The following is a 17,408-nucleotide window of genomic DNA, read 5'->3' as shown; positions in this document are numbered from 1 at the left end:
ACTTGCACTCCTGCGGTGTAATGCACACACCAGACGCCTGGGGCATCTTGTTAAAATGCAGATTCTGATTCAGTGCCTCCGGGGTTGGGGGGGAATGGCAGGACTTGTGTTTTGAAGTCTGGTTCCCCTCCCCGCGTGAGGGCCCCTCACCATGGATTTCCAGAAGGTTCTTGGTGCCAGCCCTGCGGTGCAGCTCATCGATGTTTTGAGTGATGACCATGACTCGTCGGCCCTGCCCACGCAGCCGGGCCTCACATTCAGCGATGGCCAGGTGCCCCGGGTTTGGCTCCTTGCTCAGCATGACCTCCCGCCGGTAGTGGTAGAACTCCCACACCAGGGAAGGGTTTCGCGCAAAGGCCTGTGGGGTGGCCAGGTCCTGGTGGGGGAGGCGGGGAGAAGAGGCGGGAGTCAGAGAGGGAAGGCCAGGATGCACTAATGCTCTGGGCCACAGAAGCAGGCGGCTTCTGGAGGGAGCAAGCTGGAACGCACCTGCCGGAGGCCCGCGCGGTGTGGCAGACTCAGGACAGGGGCCCCCAAATATATAGGACATCGATTTCATTTATCCAGGAAAAAAAAGTAAAATGCAAAATGCCCACTTAAGGTATAATGGCCATAGCTGAGAAACTCAGTTTTTTTATAAAACTATAATTATAGCTACACGCATACATGCAACTATGCATATAAAAAACAGGATATATATTAACAGAATATATAAAAATATATTTTTAAAGGATGATTCCTCTTCTAGGATGGGAAAAATCTCATCCACAGCGAAAGAGAGGAGAGTCGTTGTTGTCTGGGGCTGCAAGCCGATGGGAAAGGCCACAAGGGAACCTCTGGCAACGACTGAAATCGTCTGTATCTTGGGGCGCCTGGGTGGCTCAGTCGGTTGGGCGTCTGCCTTCAGCTCAGGTCGTGATCCCAGGGTCCTGGGATCGAGTCCTGCGTAGGGCTCTCTGCTCAGCAGGGAGTCTGCTTTTCCCTCTCCCCCTGCTTGTGCTGTCTCTCACTATCTCTCTCTTTCTCTCAAATAAATAAATAAAATCTTTAAAAATATATATATTCTACATCTCGATTGTGGTGGTGGTGGTGGTATGCATTTTGTTGGACTATAAAGGTCACCCTTCTAGCTGGTAGTAGAGTCAGCCTTCATTTGGGGAGTGAATGGGGAGCAAACGTCTATGCTGTGGATTATCCACATCCACCCTGTACATCCTTCCTGCCCTCCACGCACACGGCGAGTGGCCTGAAGCAGTTTACGGGTGCCACGGGAACGTGTCTACGCGTGTCCTTGGAACAGAGCTAGAGTCAGACACATTCTTCTTTGCTTCCCCACAAACTCTGAGCTGCTTTGACACCACTGACCGCCTCTCTCCTCTAGAAGAGCCCCCTGAACCCCTCTGAGCCCCCACCCCCTGCTCCTCTAATTCAGGGACTGCTCTGTGTGGCTCCTCTCTCTCGTGGGACCCTAATGGCCCTCTGCGCTCCTTCCTCCCCTCCTTCACCTTTAAGGCAATGATCCCCACATCTACCTCCACGGGCTCAGCTGGAGGGCAGCAGAGAGGCAACAAAACATCCCACACATTTGCCAGCCTGAAGCATTTAATAGGGCAGGAAAGGTAGGTTCATTAACCCTTCACTTAACAAGACACTACCTACTAAAATTGGAATTCAGGGCGCTTGAGTGGCTCAGTTGGTTAAGCGACTACCTTCCGCTCAGGTCATGACCCCAGGGTCCCGGGATCGAGTCCCGCATCGGGCTCCCTGCTTAGCGGGGAGTCTGCTTCTCCCTCTGACTCTCCCCCCTCTCACACTCTCTATCATTCTCTCTCTCTCAATAAATAAATAATCTTTAATAAATAAATAAATAAATAACATTGGAATTCATGTCCTGAAATAACTATTTATGATGGCCTTCATTCAACCAACAAAAGTCTATCAAGACTTACATGTGCCAGAGTTCTGGGAGCTGAGGACAGAGCAATGGATAAAACAGACAAAACCTGGGCACCTGGGTGGCTCAGTCGGTTAGGTCTCTGCCTTCGGCTCAGATCATGACCCAGGGTCCTGGGATCGAGTCCCGCGTTGGGCTCCCTGCTCAGCGGGAACTCCCTCTCCCCTCGTTCATGCTCTCTCTCTCAAATAAATAAATAAAAATATTTTAAAAAATAAAAATAAAAACAGACAAAACCTCCTACACTCCAAAACTAGGGGTTTCCTGGGCCAGGGGGAGGCAAGGAAGCTGAATGCATAAGGCTAAAGGTACATTCTGGGCCCAGGATGGCGGGTGGTGGCTACACTTGTTAAAATTCATTGAATGATACACTTCAAATTGGTGAGTTTTATTGTACGTACAGTTAATCCTTGAACAATGTGGGGCTTAAGGGCACCGACCTCTGTGCGGTCAAAAATCTTCCGTGTAACTTTTGATCCCCCAATTTAACTACTAATAGCCTGCTGTTGACGGAAAGCCTTACCAATAACAGAAACAGTCAATTAACACATATTTTGTATGTTATATGTAATATATACTATATTCCTCAATAAAGTATACTAGAAAAAAATGTTATTAAAATCATAAGAGGAAATACACTTACTGTGCTGTCCTGTATGTATCCATACCAAAATTACATTGTCCCTTTACAACATGAATCATCTGTCAGTGCCTACATCAATATTCTTATATACGATACAAAACACCGTAGATGATATACGTATTACTAACAGTAAACATCAAATAAATAAAAGATAAGGTGAAAAAATTCATATTTATTTATGTGTGAAAATTCATATGCTGATAATGAAGAAGCACCAATATGATTGCTTTATGGTACCTAGTGCAATGGATAAAGTCGCTTCAAGGTAGCTGGTCTACCCACTAAAGAATGGCTATAGTATCTTTACGGCATTCAGCATTACAGTCGTGTTCATCACGCAGTATTAGAAACACTGTTACATTTCAGCTCAGGTCATGTTCTGGGATCCTGGGATCAAACGCTCAGCGGGGAGCCTGCTTCTCCCTCTCCCTCTGCCCCTCCCCCGGCTGGTGCACTCGCACTCTCTCTCAAATAAATAAATAAAATCTTTTTAAAAAAAAAATGAAAAGTTCACAGGAACTTTAAAAATGTGTAATACTTAATTTCAGTATCTGTAGAAAAGTGATGAACTATGCTAACCACGATTTCTCCGACTCCACTTTAATTACTAGAAGAAATCTAAATCGTTACGTGAATAAATACAATCTCTACAGATCTAGAAAGTAAGGAAAGCGGCCGTTTTGTTTACGTCTGAGAACTTAATCATACACACTTTGTGTTGTTGCCCAAATAACCAAGACGAGAGCCATGGTTAATTTCGGAACTTTGCCCCCTGCGTCGGGCACCAGGCTCCGAGTCAGACTCTGGACGGCTTCATTCAAGAGAACTCTGCAGTATTCTGGAAACACGGCTCACCTGAGCTTGCCATTTTCTCCAGTAGCCCCCCGCTCCTCTGAAAGTCGGGACTCCGCTCTCAGCACTAACACCAGCCCCTGAAATGATGACCACGTGCTTTGCTTTTGCAAAAAACTTCCGAAAATCAGCCATATCTAAAGAGAGAATAAAATCTTTATAAATCCAGTGTACCGTGAGGGCATTTATATCCTGTATCAGTTGTTCATATTTTGCCTTGACCTTGCGTGAAATGATACTTTAGGATCCCCAAATAAAAATCATTCCTGTACCAGGAGCACCTGGGTGGTTCAGTGGAGCGACTGACTCTTGGTTTCAGCTCAGGTCGTGATCTCAGGATCGAGAGATCGAGCCCCACATCAGGCTCCGCACTGAGCGCGGAGTCCACTTAAGATTCTCTCTCTTTGCCCTTCTCGCTCATGCTCTCTCTCTCAAATAAATACATCTTTTAAGAAAATAATAAAATAAAATAAATACATCTTAAAAAAAAAATCATTCCTGTGCCATGAAGACACCGTCCATGTGACCTGCTGTACGAGGGTAAAGCATCTTAAAGAAAGAAGCAGGGTGCACGACATTGGCTTTGAATCTTGACTCTGACTCCCAACCATCCATCCACCTGTGAGAAGTGATGGGAAGGACCAGCCCTCTGCTCTCCTGGCTGTTTGATGTGCACAGTAGGGCCTTCCCGACAGCAGGCTGTTACAAAGATTTTTAAAAGCTAATGGATGGGGAAGCATCTTCCTTCGGAACAGTAAAAACAAGCTAGTGTAGGGGGGGTTGACCTCACGCCCACTGGAGTCCAAAGCCTGCCCTTCCTTCCAAATTCTGTTCCCTTTGGGGATCTTGCTAATTTCAGCTTCCCTCGACATCATTACAAGGTGAGGGTGAGGCCCCCTCCCCGGTGAACAGATGCTCTGCTCCAAACCTGGACACATAACCTTCTCCTTTACAACTCAAGTAAGAGTTGGACCTTTCAACAAGACGTCACCAGGGACTTGGGGAAACAGAAGGGAGCTGAACACAGAGAATACGTGACAGCAGGTAACCATGGTCACACACTATAGCTTGCTCTCTGGGACGGAGTGCCTTGTTGTGCACATCCAGGTACTCCCCCACTTGATCTCTGTCCATCAGGGGCTGCAACCACCATTCGAGCAGGACTCCCTGTGCCCCAGGCTCTGCGCCAAGCACTGTACATGGACTACAAGGTAGAATCTGCCCCTGCAACAAATGTCCTCATCCCAGGTTTAGAATGAGGAGCTAGACTTGGAAATGTCATTGTTGCTCCTGGGCAACAGAGATTCGGTTAGGACAGGGCATGTGTCTGAGCGACACCCCTCTCTCCCAGGCACCGTGGCTCTGCAAGCCCGTTTGGGGGGTACGTAAGTGCTATGGGGTACGTAAGTGCTATGTACATAAGCAGTACAGAGCTGAGAAACTCCCTCTTCTGCCCTCCCCCCCCCCCCACCCAGGAGAAGCAAATGCTGGACCAGCATTGCCTATGGCCCCAACACAGACATCTTCTAACCTATGCTAATGGACTGCAGATTTTGGCAAAAGTATGAGTGAGTTCTTCAGCTGATGCAGCAGGTTAATCCCTGGAATGAATGAGCATCCCCTGAGAGATGGAACCCTGGACAGGCAGGTTGGAAAAAAAGAGAGCTAGTGGGATGGGGGCAGAGAGACAATGAACTTAGATATGAATGAGAATGTGACTTCATTTTGTACCCCGAGCTGGTAAGACAGATCCCATTAGTTTCTCATACATCAATGCCTCCCTTCTGAGGCTTCATCCTCGTAAGCCCAGAGTCACCCCCATGACTGGCCCATGACTGAGAATCTTAATAAAGACCCCATCTCCTCTTCCCTTCCCCTCCTCTCTGGCTGCTGGGAAGAAGGCACAGGGAGTAAAAGCAGACTCTCAGAAACAAAGAAGGAGAGGCTCCTCTCTAACCACGTTCTTGAAGCTCCCTGGGATCACGTTTCCAGCAGCCTAAGTCCCAAAGGACTGAAAATGATGCAGGCACACTGTCCCCTTGGGGCATAACCAGCCCAACCATTTGCCAACCCTGCCAAAGCTTAGCCCATTGGAGTTAGACCAGTGTGACAAATGAGGCACACGAAAGCCGTCCCACTAGGAAGAATTTGAAAAAAGAAACCCAGTCTGGGTGGACTGGAGTGTGCAGTCTAATCTAATCTCCTGAAAGAACAAGATGCGTACCTTAAGAAAAGGTACGAGTACTTTACTAAGGACTATTTGTGTGACTCCTGGGTTCAAACCCTACAAATGTCCTCAAGGACTTCAAAGTTCACCCATAAAGCTTTCCCTAGCCCTAAATGTTGTTGTTGGTTTTCTTTTACCTGAAATGTAAACTCTGTCATCCTACTGATGAGTAGGTCCTAGGTCAAAATGACTTCTATTAAGGTTCCACTTTAAGCAACTTCTAGAAACAAAACGGTCAACTCAGGTTTGGCTCTTGGAAAACAGGATGTAAATATAATAATGTTAATGTGGTAGAAAATCTTAAAAAGAAGAAGAGGGAGAAAAGAAAAAAGGGCATTTCCCAACTACTAAGGGAAAACACCCCAGGACGTTTTGCAGTTCCAAACCCAGACGGCCCACTCTGGGCGGAAGTCAGGCCCACACTTGCGGGTCCCCCATGGCCTCTAGCAGCCTGCCCTGTCCTCCACGGCCAGGAACACCAAGGGATTCGGTTGTTTTCCATTCCTGAGCTTGGGCAAAATGGAAGGAGGGGCTGCTATGTCTGAGCACACCTGCAGTATTAGAAAAAGTTATCCAAAAAAATAGGCTAAAAGAGGTCAGCTTGGCCTTTCGATAACATGCTAAAGCATGTTTCACAGGCCCACCAAAGATCCTTTATTGTATAAATAGGCTCTATATTCACTACAGACTAAGGGCCCAGGTAGAGACAGGAACCCTACCCATGCAGAACAGTCAACTCGGTATCACCCTGAAGGACAGCTTTCCCCTCTTGCTGAGAGGTGAGGGCTTTAAAAGACAAGTCCTATGTGAGAAGCCTGAGTGCAAATATTCTAGGAGAAGCAATAAAATGTCTCCAAAGGACTTCAACTTGACTACCAAGAGATTATCCGGGACCCTGTCCCGGAAGGGGTTTGCCTGAGGGGAGAACAGCAGTGTGGCTTTCTCCAAAATCCTGCCCAGCACCCATTCCACTATAGACATTCCCCCCTCAAAGTGCAGGAATTCTCAGATGCTTCAAATTCCACTGGAGACAAAGGGGTAGCAGGCTGAGAAAGACCTACTTGAACTTGGTCGAGCCATTGTTGGGCAAATCCGGGTTCCAGAGGAGGCTGGAGACTTCAGTCCACAATACAGCCCATAAAGTAATCGGCGGGGGACAAGCTGAAGAGGTTGCATCAGGTTTTCTTTGTGGTACTAATTCCTGAGATGGGCTTTGGGAAAAAACCACAGAAACAAATAGAATCAACTTGTATTTGTACATATAAATATGTTAAGGATGCCCTTTACAAAAACCATGAGTATCAGATCTTGATGGTATTCCTCCTCTAAACCAACTGTTTTCCATTTGTGTTCTCAAGCACTCCCAGGGGCCCTGGTGCAGTGGTTCTCAAACACTTGTCCCCACGCCAGCAGTGGCAACAGCACCTGAGGCCCTGTTAGAAATGCAAAGTCAGGGGCTCTACCCCAAACCCACTGAAGCAGAAACTTTGCAGGTGGGGGGCCCGTGTCTGTCTCCAGCTGATCCTGACGAATGCTCAAGTTTGAGAAACACTGACTTAGAGGCTTGGGAAGGGGTGAGATGTGAAAATTCATCTGAAACACAAGTTCTGTTGCTTTTTAAAAGGTATGAAAAGGTAAGAAAAAGCTAGGTCTTCTCAACTTTTGGTCAAAATACCATTTCTATGGGAATGTAAATTCTGAGAGTGGAACCAGGCAGGGAAGACACGTCATATGACAACAAATAAGATCAAGAGGACATCAAGTCAAAGGAACCTGAGACTTCAAGCACATCTAGTAAATTTTGATCCATCCCTGAGGAATTTTATGAAAGAAAAACAGACAGAGAGAAGGACAATATTTGGATCAATGACACCAAGAGGATAATTGGCAGGGCTGACTTCTATCTGGTGGGTAAATTGTTGGAAGGACTCAGAATTAAAGGTCTGTAGATCTAGAAAACAGAAAAATAACACATTTATCAAAACTTTATAATCCCTTTGGAAGACAACCTACCAAAATTACAAGGGCATTTTCCCTCTGACCTAGCAATCCCAAGTGTGGAAAATTTTAAAACAGTGAGAGTTGCCCACATCCAAAATGACATATCTATAGTTGTTCTTTAGATCCCTGTGATTAACAGCAAGAGACTGGAAACAACCTAACTGTCCATCTATGAGGGATGAGATCGATAAACAATGGCACATTCACAATACACTGCATGACAAAAATGGATGTGTGTATGATTCTACCAATAGGACATTCTGGAAGGGACAAAACTATGGGGACAGAAAATATTGGTCACCTGAGCAGGGAGGAGTGAATACATAAAGGGGCATGAGGGGATTTTCAGGGGTGACAGAATTGTCCTACGTCTTGATTATGGTGGTGGTTACAAGATCGTGTCTGTCAAAACCCAGAGAACACTACACTAAAAATGGGTTAATTTTCCTGTATGTGAACTATAAAATAGTTTACAAATAAAAGTACTGGGTATAGGGTTTCAGTTTTGTAAGATAAAGAGAGTTCTGGAGATTGGTTATGCAACAATGTGAATGTATGTACTTAACACTATTGAACTGTTGCCCTAAAATGGTTAAGATGGTAAATTTTTAGGTTATCTGTATTTTACTACAATTTAAAAAAAACAAATGAGGGGCACCTGGGTGGCTCAGTAGTTAAGCATCTGCCTTCAGCTCAGGTCATGATCCCGGGGTTCTGGGATCGAGCCCCGCATCGGGCTCCCTGCTCCACGGAAAGCCTGCTTCTCCCTCTCCCACTCCCTCTACTTGTGTACCCTCTCTTGCTGTCTCTCTGTCAAATAAATAAATAAAATCTTTAAAAAAAATGAACAAAGTGATTAAATGTGATTTGCTGGTTGATTCAGTATTTATAAGCAGATAGCTCACTGACTTCAGAAGTGATGGCTGGTATCAGCAGGGCAGAGGATATCAAGAGAGGTTAAAAATAAATGTCTGGAAGATGAGGCTCAAAACCTGTTACTAAAAAAATTTTTTAATTTATTTATTTATTTATTTTTTTTTTTTTTTAAAGATTTTATTTATTTATTTGACAGAGAGAGAGACAGCGAGAGAGGGAACACAAGCAGGGGGAGTGGGAGAGGGAGAAGCAGGATTCCCGCCGAGCAGGGAGCCCGATGCGGGGCTCGATCCCAGGACCCTGGGATCATGACCTGAGCCGAAGGCAGACGCTTAACGACTGAGCCACCCAGGCGCCCCTAAAAAAATTTTTAAATTTAAAAAAATAAAATAAATAAGAAAATTTTAAAAGCCTATTAGTGCCAAATCAGATTTATTCCACAAATCATTCCAATGTGCAGATCTCACATGCTTAATAAAAAAAAAAAAAGAAAGACATTCTCTCTAACCTTTAATTTTTTCACTTTTTTTTTTTTTTAATGTAAGCTCTATGCCTAGCATAGGGCTTGAATTTACAACCCCAAAATCAAGAATTGCATGCTCTACCAAGAGACCCAGCCAGGCACCCCAAGACTCTAGAACCTTGACAGACATCTCCAGAATAATGTTGAGGGGAAAAAGCCAGATGCAATAGTGTTTTGTAAGAGAAAGGGAAGGAGATAGAAGTATAAACCATAGTACTGATCTGCATTTGCATTAAAAAAAGGGAAGAATTCCCAATTAATTAGTAAAAAGAGTTGAAGGTTGGGTGGGAAATAGGATGTCTAGAGACAAGAGGAGCAGCAAGGATTTTCAATACATGTGTTTGTATGTTGTTTACAGGGTCCATGTTCTCCAGCGAAAGACCACAAACACACCTGTAGTTGAGCAAGTTGCAAGGAGAGAGAAACACGCTATGAAGACGTGCAGGGTCTCAGGAACAGTGATAGAAAGGATTTATTACAGGATCGGGGCTTGTGTTAGGAAGGTTAGGGAGGGTTTGTGGAAGCAAGGCTTTGTTCTGGACTGCAAGCCTTCAGGAGACAGGATACCTTGGTTATCTAAGTGCATCTTACCTAAAAGGTACAAGGAGTAAAACAGGGCTCGAGTTGGGATCAAGAAGCAGCAATCGCTCCTATTAGCCTATATAGGAGGATGTTGTGTCATTTTTTGTGGTTTAGAAAATGTTCTTGTTTTTGTTTGGGTTCAGACCTAATTACAGAGTTGTCTTGTTTTTGTGCTGATTCACCGTGGTCATGGGGGAGCCTTATCTGATGTCGGTGTTCTGTGAACACCAGGGTCCATTTCATAGTGCCGGGACAGAAAAAAAATGGAAGCAAACCAAATGTCCATCAACTTGTAAAGGGGTAAAAACAAAACAAAACAAAATTTAAAAACTGTGGTTCATCCATACAATGAAATACTATTCCACAATGAAAAGAACAAACTGCTAATACACGCAAAAACATGGGTGAGTTTTTCAAGTGTTATGCAATAGTAACTCGACAGAAGAAAAACCCAGCAGACCCTACCTTACCTGAGCGATCAAAATTAACATCACCATTAATAAGACATACTGACTCCACCTACCTCCTTAGAGGATACAGTAAGAAGGGCAAAACATCACTTCTGCAGTATTTTTCCCCAAAATGCATTAGTTCAATTTAATTATTAAGAATACATCCGACAAACTCCAATTGAGGAAGCAGTCTACAGCAAAATTGGCCAGTACTCTTCAAAAAAATTTACCAAGTTTATGAAAAATAAACACTGGGCACTTGTCCCAGGTCGCAGACTAAGGAGACATGACAAAGAAATGCACTGTGGGATTCTGGATTGGATTGAAGACACGAAAAGGGACACTAGTGGGAGAATTGGCAAAATTGAATGAAGTCTGCAAAATTAGCAAATAATACTGTGACAATGTCAATGTCCTGGTTTAGATCCTTGTATTCTAGTTTGGTAAGATGTTAACCTTAGGGGAAATTGGATAAATAGTATATGGGAACTCTGTGTACTCTTTTGCAACATTTCTGTTGCAAAATTATTTCAAAGTAATAAAAAATAAAGAAAAGCATTATGCTAAGCAAAAGAAGCCAGAACAAAAAAACCTACACACTATTTGAGACCATTTGTACGATATTATGAAAGAACAAAACTATAGGTACAGAAATCACATCCAGAAATCATATTCATGGCTTCCAGGGACTGGGGGTGGGGGTAGAGAGGGAGGGCCAGGGAACTCTTTTAAAGCAATGGAAAATTCTATTTTTTTAAAATATTTTATTTATTTATTTGACAGAGAGACACAGTGAGAGAGGGAACACAAGCAGGGGGAGTGGGAGAGGGAGAAGCAGGCTTCCTGCTGGGCAGGGAGCCCGATGTGGGACTCCATCCCAGGACCCTGAGATCATGACCTGAGCAGAAGGCAGGCACTTAATGACTGAGCCACCCAGGTGCCCCAAGAAAATTCTATGTCTTTATTTTGTGGTGGTTTTCAAAAACTCATGGAACTATATAATAAGAAGAATGAAATTTCATAACACGTATGTTGTATTTCAGTAAACCTCACTTAAAAACAAGAAGCATGTTGACAAATTTTCATCATAACCTGTCTCTGCTGTAATCAAAAAGACTAGACAAGAAGCTTGGAATTGAGAAAAAGAGTAGGTTAGAGAAAAATGGTATAGCGCTGGTTTCCAGAACAACCTCAAGGGACAAGACTCTCTAGCTGCCTGGAGTCCTTTCTGCAGAGAAGGAATGCAGGTCAGAGCCAAGGGAAGACCAAAAAAGGCGTCTGTCTGGCTTACCGGCTCCTGGAGGGGCAGGTGGGCTGACTTGGACGCATTGCAACCCTGGGGAGCAGCCTGCAGACTGCAACACTGGGGATGCTGGACCATCATGAAGATCACCCCAGTGCCCTGTTTAAAGGACGTGGGGGGAAAATGGCTTGGCGTGATTTTCAACCAGCATGGGCATCATAGGCTTTTGACAAACTTCAATTTATTTGGAAAAACTATTACTTGAAACACCTCAGTAAGGAACAAGTGAGGTGTTACGATAGTTTATTTTTTTTAATTATGGAAAAATTTAAACATATACAAAACCCGAACTCATGCTTCCATCACCCAGAGTCAATAATTATCAAGAAAAGATTCATTTGAGGATCTCAGATCCATCTGAGGCTTTAAAATACTGTCATAGATGATCATTGTTAAACCTGCACATCTTGATAAAAACTGGGAAAATTAAAGTTCGCAGTACTGCCTAGCTTGACCAAAACCTTCTTACGTATAGTATGAAATTACTTATGCTATCATTTTTAGCTTAATATATGCCTTTAGTTATTTCTCTCAAAGATGAAGATGTTTGATTCCACTGCTGCTTTCTAATACGTAAATTTGGAGACATCAGTTTGTTCCAGAAAATGCTTTTCTTCTTCTGTAGGTTTTCAGATGTTTGCAAACATTCCTACTTACTGTCAAAGATTTCTAGATAACTCCTGAATAAACGGTCACATTTTTTCTCAGACATGAAGGTAGGGTTTTAAAAGTCATTAAGAACTTCAAAGAATGTAAGGAATTAAAATTGAAACGTCAACATAAAGCAACTAGCGATATTGCTCTTTGTCTAAAGTTCTTCTGCAAGAAGGTCTCAGTGACGGGTCTTCTACTGAATAGCTATGAAATGAAGACAAATCTTCATTCTATTCTGAGCATGAGTATTGAATTTGTTGCTAATTATAAACAGTCGTCAAAAATTTGAGAATATTGGGGTGCCAAGCTGGTTTATTAGTCAATAGAGCATGCAACTCTGAATCTCGGGGTTTTGAGTTTGAGCCCCACATTGGGTATAGAAATCAACTAATAAAATCTTTAGAAAATTTTTTTTTAAACGAGAATATTAAGGAATTTTTAATTGTATGATTGAGAAGATTAGGATGTATTATCTGGGTAAAATGTTACTAATTTTTCATCTAAGTTTTTCTATTCAAAAGTTTTCATTCTTGAGTAGTAAAATTACTTTCACCATAACACTGAAATCAAAATAATAAAGTAGGAAAAAGTTTTACTTGCTCATGTTTCAACATTTCCAAAAATCACTAGTTTCTAGATTCTTTGCCTAGGAAATGCAATCACCAAGTACTTCTTGGGAAAACAGCTTTAGTTCTCATGTGAATTATGTCTAATGACACACACATATATTATATAGTTGCATGTATCCACACACTCGTGGACTATAATACAATTAAAACACTTTCTAAACATGTATATTATTTGTATTTCAAATCTTTTATCATACTAACTTATTAATTTATTAGTAGAATCTAAGTTTTTCATGTCTATCTTAAGTAATGAATCAGAAAATTTCTGGTCTCAAGAAACCATTCCTCTTCCTGTTTTATTAGTGAACACTTCACATGATTTTTTTTAAAGAATGTGGGAAACGTTTTGCTAAATTTTCCATTAATTTAAAAGATGTTCTGCAAGTCTTTCAGGGAATGTGCAAACAAAGTAGAGATTAAATACAAAACATGTGGGGTGCCTGGGTGGCTCAGTTGGTTAAGCGTCTGCCTTCGGCTCAGGTCATGGGAGGGAGTCTGTTTCTCCTTCTCACTCTCCCTCTGGGCGCTCTCTCTCAAATAAATAAAATCTTTAAAAAGTAATAAAATAAAATAAATACAAAACATCGACATGTTTTTGAACAGTGCGACCTGAAATGTACTTCCAAGATCAGAAATGCTCAGAACATAAGACTATTTTCAGATGCTCCCACAAAGTATTTACTGGAAGCATCTTCTGTGCCAACATTTATTTGCTTTTCTGGGGGGTCAGGGTGAGCAGTGGTTCTACCTTCCACAAGCTTACAGTCCTGTTCAAGAGGAAAAGCAAGTTTCTCTGGCAGCCACAGGCCACCACTGTGCTGATTCAGTGACTGGAGAATTCCATTACTCTGCCTTTTATCTTCAGGGTGGGCAGACAGACCACAGGGGAGAAAATAAACTCATTCAGGAAACAGTCATTGGGAGCTTTCTGGGTGTAGGGCTGGTTCCCCAAACATGGAGCTTACTCTGGGTGAAAGGCAGTCCCCTGTTTAACCAGACTTTTGAAATCACCCACTGAATTAGAAAAAAAGAAAAATGTTCCCTGTGGCACCCTACCAATTCTGAAAAATACACTAAATGAAATGAAAGGTTATATCAGGAATTCGAGATTAAAAAAAAAAAAACTTTAGGAAAAACAGTGATTTAAAATAGGAACTGCAAAAACTTACACAAATAAAATACTTTTTGAACCCCTCTGAGCTAAGTAAGTGCAATGTACCAGTCCCCTGCCATGAAAACGGACACACTCATTCCCTCTCTCCCCTCTACCAACTGCTCTTGTCAAGGCTACCAGAGACCTCTATCCACCGTGCTAAACCCAATGGTCGTTTGGATCCTCCTTCTTGGCCATGTCCAGCCTCTGACCCCTTTGATCACCTCTCCAGCAAACATTCGCTTCTTCTGGTTCCCCAACACCACGCTTTCCAGGTTTTCCTCCTACCTCTCTGGGTCTCCCATCCTCCCAGGGTTCCAGACTGCATCCCCCCTCCAATGTCCAACAAACGGCTCCCAGCTCACACAGCCCCACCTGAGCTCCGGAACCTTTCCCACACCTTCTCCCCGCAAAGCCTTAGGCATCTTCTTGAACCTGACCTCTCCCTTTCACAGCTCACACTTCACAGCCCGGCTGGTCCGCAAGTTCTGAGGGCTGCATCTTTCAACTGCGTCCCTGCTCCGACCCCTCCTCCCACGCCCGCAGCCACCAGCCCGGCCGCCATCATCTGCCACCCGGGCTGCTGCCAGTGGCCACACTGGCTCCACTCAGACGGGACGCTCCGCTCAGAGCCCTCCCGCGGCTCCCCCTTCACAGCGGCCTACGAGGCCCACCTGCTCCGGCCGCGTGACTTTGAACCTCGCTTCCTGCCCCCTCCCTCGTCTCTCGGGCGGCAGCTGCCCGCAGGCTATGCTCGGACGACACCCGGGCTCGGGGCTCCGCACGTGCAGCTGCCCAGCCCGGAGAGCCTCCGGAGTGGGGGGGGGGGGCTCTTCCCGCAGAAGCGGGGTGCGCTCCCCTCCCCCTCGCTCTCCCGCCCGTCAAGGACTCCGGAAGGGGGGAGCGCGCATGCGCCGGCCGGCACCGCCCCCGCCCCGCCTCCTCCCGTCCCGGCCCGCGGAGGTCCAGCTCGCGGACGGTGCGCGTGCTGAGCCGGGCCCCCAGGGCTGGAGCCGTGGAAGGCCGCCGGGCCCTCGGGCCGCGAGAGACGCACCTGCAGGAGGCGGGAACGGCGGCGGCCCTGGCGCGGGGGCGGGCCGGGCCGCGGGGGCGGGGGGAGGGGCGGGCCGGCCCGCGTGCCCCGCTGCAGCGGCCCCTGCCGGAGACCCAGCGTGGCGGCGCTGGCGAACCCCGCGGGCCACCCCCGCTCCTGGCTCCTGTCTGTGCCCCCGCGACGGTTGCTTTGCGGGACAGCGGAGCGGGGCAGGGGGCGGTGTCTTGCTGCGTCTTTGTGAGCATCCCTCATATGTCGTAATTATTACCTGCTTTCCTGTTTGAGCCCGCAGCTGGATTACACAACTTCAGGACAGAGCATTTCTTTTTTTTTTTTTTTTAAGATTTTATTTATTTATTTGACAGAGAGAGACACAGCGAGAGAGGGAACACAAGCAGGGGGAGTGGGAGAGGGAGAAGCAGGCTTCCCGCGGAGCAGGGAGCCCGATGCGGGGCTAGATCCCAGGACCCTGGGATCATGACCTGAGCCGAAGGCAGATGCTTAACAACTGAGCCACCCAGGCGCCCCCCCACTGTGATCTTTACCTGCGTGTCCGAAGGGAAGAGTTTGAGGGTCTCTAGGACTCGGTGACCCATGTGGTTCCACGTGTCTGATTGCACTTAAAATCGCTCATCTTTCTCAGTTTTGATTCCGGCTTACCACCTGCGCTACTTTCCTACAGTGGAATTGCTCATGGATCTGAACAGGAGATACTCTGAGAACTTGGGAGCAAAAAAATGTTACCTTAACATTTGTTTTCCCCGTCTCAAACCTCAACCGCTTCCTAGCTTGGCTGGAAATTCAGCCCACTTTGGAAACCCCTCTTGCTCCTGTAGGCTGTACCAGCCCCTCAGGGAGTTGGGGAGTCCAAAGATATTCGAGGAGAGGGGCACCTGTGTGGCTCAGTCCTTAGGTTTCTGCCTTCGGCTCAGGTCATGATCCCAGGGTCCTGGGACCGAACCTCTGCATTGGGCTCCCTGCTCAGTGGGGAGCCTGCTTCTCCCTCTCCCACCCCCACCCCCACCCCCGCTTTTGGTCCCTCTCTTGCTGTCTCTCTCTGTCAAATAAATAAATAAGTAGAAGCTATTGGAGGAGGGCCTCACATCTGGCTGACTTTTCCCTAACATATATATGGCATAGACATTGTGATGGACACTTTTAAGAACTTAACACACATTAGCCAATTTAAATCTGCCCCACCACTTGATAAAAGAGATACTGTAATCCCCACTTTACAGGTGGGGAAACTGAAGCCCAGGGAGGTCAAGTAACTGTCCAGGGCAGAAAAGCTGTTGATAGAGCTAGGATTTGAACCTAAGTGATTTGGCTCCAGACACAAAGATCCAGGCTACCACATCTCCTGCCTCTCATTAAGGTGCTGGTCGATTGCTTTTCGTGCATGGGAGATTAGTTATGAGGTGTTCATCTTTCCCTTCATTCAGACATTGGGAGTGCAGGGAGTTGGGGGGGTCCAGTGCCCCTCACTACAACCTTCCCTAGTCTGAAGGCCCGATATGTAGCCCTTTGCCACCACCCACAAGTTCAGCCACCTCTGAGGCATGGCATTCCATCAAGGTCCCAGAGTCTACTACCTACAACTCCCCACCACACCACCCCTCCACTCCATCCCTTCTTCCAGGCTTGGAAGAGCTGACCCTTCCTCTTGAAGCATCAGCCACCAGCCTCTCAATCTTTCAAGCAACTCCAGCTTAATTTCTTGATGGCCTTGTTCTTCCAAAACAGCGACTGTCCCCTCTTCCTGGAATGTTCCTTCCCCATTCCCTCCAGAGTAACTCCTCTCATCCTTCCGGTCTCAGCTCACTTGTCCCTTCCTCAAGGAAAGCTTCTTTGACCCCAGCTCTCCCTAACCCCCCGTTATGTGAGATCCCTGGTTCCTGATACAGGATCCGACAACACCATAGTAGCTATCCCAGGGAAGATTTCAAATGTATTTCTGTTTATTTGATTACATATTCTCTCTCCCACCAGCCTGTAAGCTTCCCTGAAGATGACCTTTTAGTCTCTGGTCGCTCACCAGGGAATTTGCAGTCCCTCACAGTGCCTGACAGTGGATGCCCAATTTATTAATGCATTTAATATATGTTACATGAATAAATGAGCAACCTCGCAGGAAAGCAGCCTAGAGTTCAGAGGATAATGGCTTGGCTATCTTTACCAAAATGAAGAAGCAAATTTCTTTTTCTTTCATGTTGCTTATGAGTCCCTAGCAACACAGAACAAACCAAAAATAAACAAGCAAAAACAGTTTATCCGTAACACACCCTGTTGACAGAGGTTTTCCTGGCATAACCAAGAAGGTGATATACGAGTTGAGGAGCACATATGCTGGGAGGTACTGCTTATTGCCTCCCTCCCTCTGGTGAGATTCAGACATGCCAAACTTTACCTCTGGGAAGAAAATCTACCCCACCCTGACTTTTTTATCCTCTCAGAGTCACTCACTTTGCTGACTATCATGCTGCCCCTCAGGGGTAGACTGCCCCT

General features: G+C 45.5%; 1 protein-coding gene across 4 annotated transcripts in view; it reads right to left on the bottom strand.

The window, feature by feature from the left end:
- SIRT5 (sirtuin 5) overlaps positions 1 to 15,037 on the bottom strand; it is a 32,373-nt gene extending 17,336 nt beyond the window's left edge. Inside the window, exons 1-4 of one of the 4 annotated variants that reach the window (XM_078055711.1) lie at positions 14,904 to 15,037; positions 6,738 to 6,887; positions 3,453 to 3,586; positions 151 to 376 (exon numbers count right to left, since the gene is read on the bottom strand). In XM_078055711.1, the coding sequence (XP_077911837.1) occupies positions 151 to 376; positions 3,453 to 3,586; positions 6,738 to 6,852 (475 nt within the window). In that variant the 5' untranslated portion in view covers positions 6,853 to 6,887; positions 14,904 to 15,037. Of the gene's footprint in view, positions 1 to 150; positions 377 to 3,452; positions 3,587 to 6,737; positions 6,888 to 14,224; positions 14,407 to 14,523; positions 14,747 to 14,903 lie in introns of those variants that run through there. The other 3 variants (XM_036085762.2, XM_078055713.1, XM_078055712.1) reach the window with 3 other exon arrangements.
- Positions 15,038 to 17,408: the final 2,371 nt, after the last annotated feature.

This window comes from Halichoerus grypus, chromosome 9 (assembly GCF_964656455.1).
Source record: "Halichoerus grypus chromosome 9, mHalGry1.hap1.1, whole genome shotgun sequence".
NCBI classification, from domain to species: Eukaryota; Metazoa; Chordata; class Mammalia; order Carnivora; family Phocidae; genus Halichoerus; species Halichoerus grypus.
This window is presented reverse-complemented; position numbering and strand designations above follow the sequence as displayed.